The sequence below is a fragment of the Enhydra lutris genome, unplaced genomic scaffold, assembly GCF_002288905.1.
Source record: "Enhydra lutris kenyoni isolate GAN:26980312 unplaced genomic scaffold, ASM228890v2 scaffoldscaffold9, whole genome shotgun sequence".
NCBI classification, from domain to species: Eukaryota; Metazoa; Chordata; class Mammalia; order Carnivora; family Mustelidae; genus Enhydra; species Enhydra lutris.
Window position 1 is genome coordinate 5,175,635 of NW_019154093.1, and position 13,799 is coordinate 5,189,433.

The window sequence follows — 13,799 nt, forward strand, 5'->3', positions numbered from 1 at the left end:
TTATTATCTCTGCATAGTGGGGTCTCAGATGGATTTTAACCTTTTAAACATTTCTCACCTGTAGTTTCTAATTTACATAAATGGAGACATAGGTATGATTTTTTGCATCTAATTAAATAAATTTTTATTTAAAATTTTAATTTAAAATTATTAAAAATTAAAGATTTGATTTACAACGTTGAAGACCCTTCGTATCTCCTGCTCTCTCCCATTTGAGGGTCACTCATGGATCGGGAAGATACCTTTCCAGTTCATGGTTTTAGATTCTTAAATATATGTTTGATTTGTTTGTCTCAAACATGAACATGCATGTTGTTATACTGCACATGAGGTTTTATAAACTCTTTTATTCAATATTGTGCTTTTCAAGGTCTATAATTTTATTTTATGAATTACCCAACCACACTATTCACTAACCTATTAATGAACATGCAGATCATTTCCAAATCACTGACAATTGTGCAATGAGCACTTTAGGACATACGGTCTACAGCCCACGCATCATCCCAGCACCGTGGGCAGCATGTTCATCAAAGGGGCTTTTCCGGGATCCCAGATTTCTGAATTGAATGGGTGGGGAAAGGACTGGGCTTCACCACTGCCATCTGGTGGTAACATCTTGTAAATGCAGAGGTTCTGCATACACTGAAACCAGGTGCCATACTCAGGTCCTCACTGGAGTCCAACATTCACTTGAAAGCAAGGACTTCTGTGATTGCACCCTGCAGAGGGCTTAGTCTCCAGAGGCTGAATAAGCACCAAGGCCTTAGAGTTAGAGAGCTCTGGTGGCTGAACATCAGGACTTACAAGAACAGTGATGTACCTCCCACTTAAACTTCTGATTTCCTTTGGATGTTGTGCTCCCTCCATCTCTCTCTCTCTGTCTCTCTCGATCTCTATCTCTCTGTCATCTGATATTCTTGTGGTCCATGCCTGGGTGCAGAGCTATGGGGTCTCCTAGCTCTTCTTCCCTCAATCTCTGCCAAAGCACTCATCATTTTGTACCCTGATCATGCACCCCCAGTTTCCTCCAGAAGATGGTACAAAATATGAGACTCCATCCTCTGAAAGGTCACCAACTTCTCTCCTTCCCACAGAATAGATTTAAAGCAGGCCAGTTCAGTCCCTTTCTCCTGAAAGCCCCTTCTCTATCAGAAGACCCAGTCTTGGCTGAATAGTACAGAATAAAAAGAGGTGGTTTTCATTCCTGAGGTCATAGACTGGGAGACCACAGGCCCATGCAGGAGCCATCCCCGCAGGATGTTCTGTCCCAGGGAGCAGGGCAGTGACTCAGGCAAGATGACCCATCAGCTCCACATCACCACAGATCTTTTATCTCTTCAACAGAGATGTTGGGGTTAAATTATATCCCCAGTCAGGAATGAATCATCAGCAATTAAATTTTGTACCCAGACTGATGTCCTCCACACCCCGCCGACCCCCGTGCCTGGCATACTCCATCTCCACACACACACACACACACACACACACACACACAAACCACCCCCCCAAACTCCCACTCTTTAAGTCCAGCCAGAATGTGCATATAAAGAATGCAAAGTCTATATCATATTGACCTTGGCTATATAATTTAATTAGTATGAGAAATTGGATATTGAAGTTAAAAGCACAACTTGAGGTCCAGTCTCTGTTAAAGACTTTTTTTATTCTTTTTTAGCCACCCCTGAGTAATTTCTCATTCCGCAGTCCTGAATTTTAGCTTATTACTCAGATAATAATAATAATAATAATGGCAACCTTTCAGATTTTCCCTATATTTTATGTTCCCAAAGTGTTCATTCCTAGCATTAACTGATCTTCACAATTGTATGAGAGGTCAACAGATGAGGAAGTAGAGAGATGGGGCGCTCTACTACCTTGGTCAAAGTCATAATGAAGGGTCACCAAGGGCCTGGGTGTGCAGACTTACCAAAGCCCACGGGCAGCACTATCTTCCAGGAACAGTCCATGTTGCTGGGGTAGTTGCCGGGGAAGCCGGGGCTCAGGATCACCCCCTCCATCTCTTCCACTGTGCCCCCACACTGCGCTGTGACAAGAGACCAGACAGAGGGTTAGGACAGCAAGGAGGAGGGTATGGGGTCATGCCAGTGTTTGGCTGCTCCCTTACAGCAGCAGTTTCTGATCCCTTCCCAAGTCATGAACCCCTCTGAGAATCCAAAGGAAGCAAGAGTAATCTCCCCTAAATGACTACACACATGGGCAAGACTGAGTACAAATTTAAGTTCAGGAAGGCACTGCCCAGCCGGCCACAAACCCGAGTTAGGACTCTTGACCTCTGCAGGTCAGTCCCCTTAGTAAGGTCATGCAGCAGCACTAGTCTGCTCCAAGAGGAGTGTGACTGTTCTTACGCTATGCCTCAAATCTCTATCACTGTCCAATCAATTCTTCCAAAACTTAAAAGAAAGGCTGAAGGGAGGGGACTGGCATGCACAGATTCCCCACTTTGTGCCAGGCTCCATGCCAGGCTCTGTGCAAACACTCATCCCATAGGGTTGGGTGGACCGCAGATGAGCCTACCAGGGGCCCACACTTCCTCTCTGACCTTTGTCCTCAGCCAAAGTGACTGTGATTAGTGTTCCATGGGGAGCCAACCATGAGGGGCTAGGGCCACTGACACTCCAGCTGAGGTGATGTCAGAGTCACCTAAGATGCAAAGCTGGAGCATGAATACAGCCTGGTCAGTGGACATCAATTCTTTTCTTTCACAGGAAATGGTTGTGGGGGCTGCAAGGGATTAGCTAGTTATGGAAACCAGAGAAAGAGGGGGAGGGGGGGATCTGCAGGGTCCAAATGAAGGCCTCTGGGGAGAGGGCGACAAACAGAACCGTGCCCGGGTTCAGAGTGGGGGGTGGCTCTGGCACTGACTGCCAAGGTCACCATCCCAACTCTTTCACTTTCCATGTGACTTTGGGCCAGTCTAAACCCCTCCAAACCTCTGTTTCCCCCACCTATAAAATGGAGCTGACTGCAGGACCTACATCATGGGGTGGTCCTTATGTTATAGCAGAAAGGCCTGCATGTCACTTAGAACAGGGGCCGATGCACACAGTAACTGGGTGACAGGCACTCTATTAGGGGTAGCTGCTGTTAACAGGAGTGGTTTCCTCCGCAAGAACTTCCTAATATGGAGTGGGAATGGGCGGAGTGCTTCAGTCTGCCCAGACACATTTCTGACCACAGGGCAGGCAACCACACCCTGCCCAGTGGTGAGATCCCAGCAGGGAAATGCCATTATGACTAAGGGATGCTCCCTCCCCGCTCACTTTGCTTCTTATCCCAAGGTCAGCCTTGATTTGTACTTTACAGTTGGCAGGGCATCAGAGAAAAGTATGTTTCCATCCCTGATGGTGCCAATCACTTTTTAATCCTTAAAAGCCTTAGTTTTCCCATTTGCAAAAATGAGGGCAATGATACCTGCCCTGAAGGGCTGCTGTGAAGAAACAGGTAGGCCATGACTTGCATACAGTAGACGCTCAATAAGTGTTATGTCCTCCCTCCCCAACCCAACCAAGCTAGGCCCTTGTTTCACCTGTAACCCGCCCCCTGCCTTTTCTCTAGTGGCAGATTTTATCCACCTGTCCCATGAAAAGTCACAGGGGAAGGCTTCAATTGCCCAGAGGTTCCATCGGGGCTTTGGTCAATTATCTGGAATCAGGATGGTCATCGTAATGTTTTCAAACAGGTAAGCCTCTTGTGATACCTCATTCGATGGGCGAAGGTCTGCAGAAGTCACGACCAGCTTGTGCGACAGCCACAAGGCAGCCTACAAAGACTCCCTTCCAAGAGATCTGGGACACCAAACTGTCCTTTGATCTGAGCTTGATCTCCATGAGATGTCACTGAACCCAGATCTCTGGCAGGAACGGGTATTATGAATGGACTGAGAAGGTCGGGGCTCTCTTACCAATACAGAGCGGCGGAGGGTAGTTCCAGCGGCGCACAGTTCCGGGCATGCAGGAGATGTGGGCGTGGCCCTGGAGGGATCAGGAACAGGGATGGGCTCATTGCCCCCAGGGACACAATTGCATGTACAACCCAGAACAGGGGGCTTGTTCAGGGGCCTTGTGTTGAGCAACAAGATACACAAAGATCCACGAACCCTCTGTGGGGTGGGATGAGGCAGAGGGAGAGAGACTTTGGGGAAGGATGCTTATTAACAGCCATTACTAAGGAATTCTCATTACTAAAGTTTCCTTGTGAGACTTCTTTAATTACTAGATTCCCTCCTGGCCTTCAAAGGAAGATTTAATTTTCCTGGAGTCTAATCAAACTGAAACTTTGCAGGAGCCCATTCTGAGGCTGGCTGATGCTAACGCGCCCAAGTCAGCAAAGCTTGTCTTTTGCATGAACAGTTCCGGGAAAGGACAGTGGTCCCTGGGGAACCCTAGGGGCTGCTCCCTGTTCTTCAGTGACTACAGCTCCACTGGCGAGAGGCTGGCCAAGCACATCTCAGGGGCCACCTGCTTCCTGCCCGGGGTGTCAAGGGGAGGTACCTGGAGGGCATATCCTGGCTCGCACTGGAAAGAGACCACATCGTTCACCAGGTAGCGCTCGCCAGACTTCACCCCGTTACTGGGCACAGCCGGTTCTGGACAGCTGCTCAGGCCCACCGCTAGATGAGACAGAGACAAAGAGAAAGGAGGAGGGACAAGCCCAGCAGGTCAGTGCACCAGTAGGCAGAGGATAATGCTGGCAGCGGGGAGGAGAAGGGGCTCCAATCTGTACTTTCTTTGCCCTCTGCCTAGAGACCAGTGCTTCCTAATCCTCTTGCCCTCCGAGCACACAGAAAGTCAGAATATTTGTACAGCACAGAGAATCAAGAGACCAATGCTCCCTGGGGTGGGTGAGCATTATGCGGGTCATGTACCTGCCCCCTGAGGTCAGCAGAAGGACTCTGGAGCTAGCAAGATGCCCAGCCTGGCTCCAAACACCCAGACCTCTCTACTCAGCTTCTCCCGCACCACTCCCAGACCCTCAACTTCCCTTCATTTTCCTTGCCTTAAGAAGACAATTCCTGAGGGCAAAGAAGCTGGGAGAGGGGAAGGAAAGGCAAGGAGGAAGAAGAGCAGTTATCAGAGAGAGGCCTCTCAGTGTCACTCAGAAGGCTCTGAGAGTCCCACTCTTGGGGACAGGCTGTCCAGAAAAAAATTTGCCAGTGGGTGAGACTCTCTGCTGCCTTATTTCTCCTGTTCTGTTTTTAAGGTGAGGCCAGTTCCTTTCTGGGAGTATTACTGGGGGTTCATCATGCCTAGCCCCCCATGGTCAACTCTGGTCCTTACTCACTGCCGGACCCCTTACCACCTCCCTCTCTTTCCCTGCCATAGGGCCATCCTGTGCTCAGAGGCAACTGACATTTCTGAATCTCTCTCCTTGAATCATGGACAGCCTTCCTCAGCAGTCCAAAGTGGGTCCCCATCAAGTGTTATTCAGAATCTCATCCTCTCACTGGACATTCTAGGACTGTCATGATCTTGGCCCAATCACTTTCCAAGATCACTTCTAAGGACTCTCAAACACTCCTTCATGATCCTTTCTTGAGTTTCAAAGTTAATCTGCATTTATTCGCTCCTTATTCTATACCCAGCCTTGTACACCGTCTATGCTAGGACATCCATCCTAATCTTCCTCATCGGAGTCTTCCTCCTCCCTGCCCACCCACCATCATCACTGGAGGAGCACTTACTAAGACTTCCCACCAGCAAGGCTGGGGCAAAAGGGGCCCACACATTATCTTATCCCCTTGAAGGAAGTCTTTGCATCCTGTCTCACAGCTGAGGATGCAGGCCAAGAGGCCCAGAGACATGTCCTTAGCAAGCCACAGAGCTGGGATTCACACCAAGCCCAGTCTAACTCCAGGTTGGTCCAGGTAGAGGCCAGACTCACAGGCCACATTAGCTCACAGGTGACCCAACCCTGCTCCTCCCACCTCCCTTCCTGAAATCATCCTCATCCAGCTTTGAATTCCCTGTTGGTGGAAACTCACAGCAAGCGGGAGTGGAGCATCTCCTGACTGTGGGATGTGCCCCACAGCGGTCCCTCTGCAGCTGTGGGCACTTAAGGTGCACCAACTAAGATGAGATAAGATGCACTAAAGAGATCTCTGTGTACTGAGTCATGAGACTGGCGGTGCCGTTTTCCAGGAATGAGAGCGGACAGACTTTATGGTTTGGTCTGATCCTAGGCACCTGCACAGCTCAGAGAGTTTGGGAGCGGGCATCCTCAGCCCTCCTGGTTGATTCCTGTTGGATACCTTCTGATAGCCCTCCTAGTAGATCCCAGATCCTTTGGGAGATACAGGCTCCCCGGGGAAGCCACATGTATGTAGCAGAAAAAGGATGGGAAGGGCTGGCCAGCCTAGGATACCACCAGCTCCATCTCCTTGTGGAGCTGGTGATATGTCCTTGTTCCTCATTCAGAGCTGACAGTCGACATGCACTTCAGATAACTACATGTGCTTTTTTCCTTCAGAGGAAAATTCACATATAACAAAATTGTAACAAAATACATACATCTTATGCGTACATTTGCTGAGTTTTGACAAATGCCTGAATCTGTATAACTCCAACCCCTATCAAAACTACAGAAAATTGCTAACTCTAGAAAGTTCCTCTGTGCCCTTCCCAGGTAATTCCTGTCCTACATGTGCCTTTTTTGTTTTTTGTGTTTTAAAGAGAGAGAGAGAGAGAGAGAGAGAGAGAGAGAGAGAATGCACATGCAAGTGGGGGCAGGGAGGGGTAGAGGGAGAGAGAGAATTTGAAGCAGGCTCCATACTCAGCATGGAGCCCGAGGCAGGGCTCAATCTCAAGATGCTGAGATTATGACCTGAGCCAAAATCAAGAGTCAGACGCTTAACCCCCTGCATGTGCTTTTAAGAAGTGAACATGATTCTTGCAAATGAAGGCTGTTTTGGCCTATGTCCAGCTGGGCAAAAGACCCCAAAGACAGGATTAAAATAATCATCAAACTGAATTTGAAGAACTACATCTTGGCTGTCATCTTGTCTCTTTCTCCCCCACTCCTCCTGGCACTCTAAGTAAAATGCAACACAACTCAACTCAGTATTTAGTGCGGTGACCACAGCTTAGTGACTGAAACCTACTTAACCACTTGGCAATGATAGAATAAGGAGAGGCAGAGAGAAAGAAAGGGAAAGCAAGAGCAGAAGACTGTGGTAGGAGAAAAAAAATGGAATGAGGAGAAAAGTGAAATCCAAGAGGGAAAGAAGGAGACAGAGAAAAGTCCATTCTAATTTCTCCTACAGCGCACAGCCTGACTTTATTTAAGCCATGCATGCAACAATGGAGAAATTATTTTTTATCATATGCAATTTATTGCTTTCAAAAGCATATTGTTCCATTTCCATTTCAATTAAATCAACATTAAGTGAGTCATAGCAGTAGCTATGACTTTTCAGTACCCTTCAAAACCATTTGCCTCTACAGTTAATTCTCCCCCTCTGCACCCTCTTTGTAGACTACCAAATATTAAGAGAACAGTAGCTTAACAAAGCAAAAATGGTTTTGGCTCCTATGAATTTCAGTCACTTCTGTGTTCCCTCAGCCCTTTCTGCTGTAAGAGGACAGTGCTTGATAAACATCAGCTACAAAGAAAACTACCAGTTCCCTTGAACAACAACAACAACAAACTGAGGAGAGGTGAATTTTTTTCTGGGAATGAGACAGCAGAATGAAAAGATATTTAGGAAGGAAGTGTATCTTTGGAAGAGGAAAGAAAAGAAAACATTGAGGGAACATTTAAGGACTCCAGTGAAAATACTGGATAAGAAAACAAAATTGGCTAGAACAGAGCAATAGGGTAAAAGGAAAAATGTGAACTATTCAAGAAACCCAGCACACTTCACTTTACCAGGAGAGTGAAGACTTTGAGGTCTGCAGGGGGAAGGTGTCAGAGGTCCCTGTCCTATCCTCTGGCCCTCAGGGTCTTTGCTTCAAGATGTCCCAGGTCTTTCCTGCCAAGTGCACACCAGTTCTTTCAGGCTGCAAGCATCCCAGAATCCAACCAATCCTCTCCTAACCATCTGGATAAAGATCATGTGCTTGGAGACCAGCGGAGCATCTGTAGAACATCCAATGCTGACCTTATCAGGCCTCTGGCACCAACTGGGGCTCTCATCTGGAAGGCCCACGCTGTCCAAGATGGTCAAGCCAACTCTGCCTTCCTGTATTCTCACTTCTCATTCCAACCTAGCTCAGGCATCCGCTTCTGTAAGGTCTCACCTGGCCAGGTTTAGTTCCCCTCTTCTATACTTCCTTAGCTGCTTCAGTTGCACTAAAATTATTGCTCTCTTGTCCCCCTATCTCCCTGGACTTCGTGTGTGTGAGGGCAGGAACCATGTCTTATTTATCTTTGTTCTGTGGGCATCTAGCACAGGCTTGCCACATTGTGGACACTCAGTGTTTCTTCACGACATTGACCTCTCCACCTGTCTCAGGGAGAAGTGACCATGCTCTTCTTTGAACTACTGCTCTACCATCTGGGGACATCCATGAGAGCACCTGGAATCCTGTAATGTGCTTCTCTGTCCCAGTGTCTGCCTCTCTTTAATTGACTTGGAGGGGACTTAATCATCTCGATCTCACCCAGTCCTAGCAACCCCCAACACAGCACCTGGCATATTATAAACACTCAATAACTATTTGTTGGATGAATGAATAACAGATGCCTCTGCCTACCTATTCTTTTTTAATTAATTTTTTAATTTTTTAAATAAACATATAATGTATTATTAGCCCCAGGGGTACAGGTCTGTGAATAGCCAGGTTTACACACTTCACAGAACTTGCCATAGCACATACCCTCCCCAGTGTCCATAGCCCCATCACCCTCTCCCTACCCCCCTCCCCCTGGCCCCCTTCAGTTTTTTTTGTGACATTAAGAGTCTCTTATGGTTTGTCTCCCTCCTGATCCCATCTTGTTTCATTTATTCTTTTCCTACCCCTCAAACCCCCCACGTTGCATCTCCACTTCCTCATATCAGGGAGATCATATGATAGTTGTCTTTCTCCGATTGACTTATTTCGCTAAGCATAATACCCTCTAGTTCCCTCCACATTGTCGCAAATTCTGCCTACCTATTCTTTCCTCTACCCAGAGGGGAAGGGAATGGCAGGCTGTCCCTGGATGAAAACAGTCTCCCCAGTAACCTCTGTCTTTGTTGCCCCACGAGGCACATCCACAGCCTTATTTTTCTAAGAGTTTTTCATTGTGACTACTTCGAGATACTGGAAGCCAAGATGGAAGGTTCTGAGAATGGAGTGAGAAATCTGGTGCAAGAGGAGTGAAGTTTCTCATGAGGACAAGAACTTTAAAGACGGTTGCATCATAGAAGCCAGGCTTGGAGAGGACAGGTTTCAGGAGCAGAGGAGAGCACCTGAATTTTCCTACATCCCAGATTTCATACAGGACCTAAGTCAATGATGGGGCTACCTTCCCATTCCCGGAGTGGACACTGGGGAAGTGCACAGGTGTCTGGGTAACAGAGACTGGGGTGAGAGTCCTGGCTCCACTACTTACTGGCTGTGCAGTCTTAAGGAGTTACAAACCTTCTCTGAGCTTTAGCATTTTCCTCTAGGTCTGTAGTAAGGTTTACACGGCATAGAGAATATACAGCCCCAGTGGGCCCCCTGCTCATTGTGTGGGTCCTTAGTACCTGTCAGTTCCCACCCTAAGCCCCGTACACAGCTGAAACTTTGGATCCTCACTTTTGTACTCCAAGTGGAAGCCGGCTGCTGACACGCTGATATCTGAGTAGAAATGAAGGTAGAGCTGGTTGGAGGTGCTGTTCAGAAGGGCAGGCACAGTTGTTCCTACGGCAAGGAAACAGGGACCATTCATGCTTAACCATCTCCAGCCCCCGAGCTCCTTCCCATTTCTCTTGCTTTTGCTACCTGCTGACATTCCGCTCCCAAGATCTTCAAAGGTCGCCAGTTATTATACTTGCTACATGACAAATTAGCACTTCCCGTCCGCACCCCCCACCCCAGCCAGGAGTGCTGGGTCTTCTTCAGTGGCCGAGGGAGACAAGACCTCAAACTTTGTGCAAAGTGAGCAGTGGCAGAGCCATATGCCAGCAGGAGGGGATGTTCCAAAGGTAGTCGAAGAATTTGGTCTCCTTCCCAGCCATCTTCAAAAAATTCTAACAGCTATATTTCTCTGGATATTCCAGGCAGTGTAGACCATATATATGGTGCACACAACCCTTTTTTGTATCTTGGCAACATGGAATTCTGAAGTCTGAAGGACACGGATGATTGCCCGGGACATAGGACAAAAACACACACCACACTCAGTGAAGTCTGCCATTGGAATGGAAAACCGTGTAGCCATTTTGGAAAACAGTTTGTCAGTTCCTCAAAAAGTTTAAATATAGAGTTATCATATGACCTAGAATTCCACTGCTAGGTATATACCCAGGAGAACTGAAATCATGTTCCACAGAAACTTCTCCATGAATGTTGATAGTAGCATTATTCATAATGAGCCAACAAGTGGAAACAACCAAATGTCCATCAGCTGACGGATGGGTAGGTGAAATCTGGTCTATCCACATGGCAAAATGTTGGTGCATGTTACAACATGGTGAGCCTTGAAAAATGATGCTGAGTGAAAGAAGCCAGACCCAGAAGGCCACATATTGTAGGATTCCATTTATATGAAATTTCTAGAACAAGCAAATCTATAAAGATGGCAAGTAGGTTGCCAAGTTGTGGTTGCCAAGGGATGGGGGAGGGGGAACTATGGGGAGTGCATGCAAATGAGTACCTGGTTTCTTTTTGGGGTAATGCAAATGTTCTGGGATTAGAGAGCAGTGATAATTTTAGAATCTTGTGAATATACTAAAAACCTCCGAATTGTACACTCTCTTTTCATTGTAGCATTATTACTGTTGTTTTATTATTGAGCTACAATTGACATATAACATTATACTAGCTTTGGGTGTGTGACATAATGATTCAATATTTGTATATAGCGTAACACGATCACCAAAATGAGTCTAGGTAACATTTGTGAACTGTACACTTTAAATTGGTGAATTTTATGGCATGTGAATTACATGTCAGTAATAATAATGATGGTGATGATGATGATGATGATGATGACGACGATGATGAAGTCCACCCCTGCCCTCTGAGCTGAGGCCCCTGGAAGGCCCACCTCACCTGAGAAACTCCCCAGCATGGTCACAGTGTTGTCTGCACCATCAAACACCTCCAGAGAGTCCCAGTTTTGTTCTGTGACAAAACTGATGACTTGAATCTGGGAAGGCAGAGGAATTGAACTGTTGGTTAAGTAGCCTGTGTCCATCTGTGTCCCTCCCTCCCCTCTTCTACATTCATGTAGTTAATTTCAGTACTTAGCACCCACTCTGGGGCTGACACTGTGTTAGGTGCTTCCAATAAAAATGAGATATTGGGGGCGCCTGGGTGGCTTAGTGGGTTAAGCTGCTGCCTTCAGCTCAGGTCATGATCTCAGGGTCCTGGGATCGAGTCCTGCATTGGGCTCTCTGCTCAGCGGGGAGCCTGCTTCCCTCTCTCTCTCTCTCTCTGCCTGCCTCTCTGTCTACTTGTTATCTCTCTCTGTCAAATAAATAAATAAAATCTTTAAAAAAAAATGAGATACTGTCCTATCCCCCCCACCAGGACCTCATATACCCAGTGGGGAAGACAGATGTAAAATGAAGGGTCATAAGACAGTGGGGTACTTTGTTAGGCAGATAATAGGGAAAGGGAATTTCAGGAAGTGGGACTACTTCAGTCTGAATGGACCCCTCCCCATCGCTCACATGTTCCTTGGTTTCCCCACCTTCCTGCCTGGATGACATCAGACATCCTGCAGCGAGAGTCTAGGAACCCACTCCTGGCCCTGCTTGCTGCCTCTCTGGTGGCCTTGCTGCCATAACCAGTTCCAGTGCCTTCTCCACTTGACTCTTACCACCGGGGGGAACAGTTTGGCCCCCATCATTCTCCTGTAACTTGGGCTTCAGGTGTGACACCGAGGTGTGTGCCTGGGGCTTCTCCATGCCTCATCTGCTCGCTTTCCCTCTCCTGCAAAGTCCCCTTTTCTATACCCTATCATCTTGAGAAAAGAACCCTTCAAGCAATCAGAAAAATACCTTCTATGACTCTTCCTCAGTCTCTGTATTTCTTTCAGTCCAGGCCCATTTCCTCTTCTGGCTTTCCCCGATGGCCTGAGCTGCTGCTACCCCTTCTCTTTCCTAAGGTACCTGGCTCTCTCTCTCCACACCCCCTGAAGCTTCTGGGCCTCGAGCTGCTGTGTTTCTCAGCTTGTGGACCTCACCTCCACATCTGGCCTGAGGGGCAGGGACAGGGCTGAAATGTCTCCTCCAGGCCACCTGCCACATTGAGGCCTCCCCTAGCCCCTACCTGGATGCCAGCACCTTCGGGGACCATGATCTTCCACACACAGTTGAGGCTGTTGAGGTAGGGTTCTGGGAAGCCAGGGGATAGGATGGTGCCCCTGCGCTCCGTGAGGTTGCCTCCACATGGCACTGGGAAGGAGGCAGTTCTGGTTAGAGGTTTCTCCAGCTTGTCTTTAGATCCCCTAAGGGATCCTCCCCCAACACTCCTCCCAGGGCCCCCTAGCCTCTCTTGCTGACTGTTGGCTTCTCCCACAGGCCCCCATTCCTGCTCCTTCCATAGCTCCTGTCCCTACAATCCTCCTTCCCATGCATCCAGCTCCCAGCCACCCCAGCTCCACCCCTTGCTGTCTTTACACCCAACCCCCAGGACTAGCGATTTGGCCTGAATAGGACACCCTACTTAAGTTATGCTGGTGAGCAGGGGCTGCTGTTGGGTCTGCCTGGCCACCCGCTCCCCAGAGTCCCGGTTGTCCAGGTACTCACCCACACAGGTGGGCGCTGATACATTCCACTGGGCCAAGGCCCCGGGAACAGGGAGGCACTCGATTTCTGGGGACCCCTGCAGGGCATAGCCGGAGTTGCAATCGAAGCGGACGATGGCCCCCACGGAGAAGTCACTGCCCAGCCTCTTGCCATAGCGCGGTTCTGGCACAGAGCTGCACTGTGTGGCGCTGGTTCGGGGTACCGCTGCAGGGGACAAGGGCACTGAGGGGCAGGCCTCATCCCTCTGGAAACTGGCCCAGGGATGGACACACAACGGTGCTAGAGCTGAGACCGTCTGCATGAGACCCTAAGAGGCTCTGGGCACTTTCTCCCAGGACAGGGGTAGGGGTTTTCCAGAACAAGGCCCATTTTGCTGAAATATAGTTGCAGCACAGTTTCTGGAAACCATAGGAGGCAGACTTTAGACCCAGTTGTGCTTGGTGGCTCCTCCATGATGCCCTTTGACTATCAGGGGCCCACGTCCCCTTACAGGGAGAATGGCCCTTCTTCTTCCCTTTGTCCTGTCTTTGGCCTCTTTCCCCAGGTGCCTTAAGACTCTGTCCAGGGCTCTACTCTCATGGCCTGAGTCTGAACCTCCCCTCACCCCTCCCACATGGCACACAGTATGTTTTAACCCAGGCCCCAGATATGGCATGCCCCTGTGGCAGGGGAATGCAGCTCCTCCTGGGTAGTGGGATGAATGGGACATGCCTAGAATGGGCCCTAAAGAAGCAGGCATGCTTCTGGACAAGCAGAGGTTGGGGCCTGCCAATGAAAGCCAGGGCACTTTAAGACTTTGCCTTTCAAGACCAGAGAGAAAGGGAACAGACATTGATCACCTGCTCAGTGCCAACTACTTTGGGAACTCTCTTAATTCATCAGTGAGGTAACATGC

General features: G+C 48.5%; 1 protein-coding gene across 1 annotated transcript in view; it reads right to left on the bottom strand.

Annotated features, from left to right (window-relative positions):
• Positions 1–13,799, bottom strand: part of LOC111143057 (CUB and Sushi multiple domains 2) — a 614,630-nt gene that overhangs the window by 97,304 nt on the left and 503,527 nt on the right. Inside the window, exons 34-40 of the mRNA XM_022496499.1 lie at positions 12,905–13,108; positions 12,426–12,550; positions 11,202–11,298; positions 9,744–9,848; positions 4,515–4,633; positions 3,926–3,995; positions 1,931–2,047 (exon numbers count right to left, since the gene is read on the bottom strand). Of these exons, the coding sequence (XP_022352207.1) occupies positions 1,931–2,047; positions 3,926–3,995; positions 4,515–4,633; positions 9,744–9,848; positions 11,202–11,298; positions 12,426–12,550; positions 12,905–13,108 (837 nt within the window). The remainder of the gene's footprint in view (positions 1–1,930; positions 2,048–3,925; positions 3,996–4,514; positions 4,634–9,743; positions 9,849–11,201; positions 11,299–12,425; positions 12,551–12,904; positions 13,109–13,799) is intronic.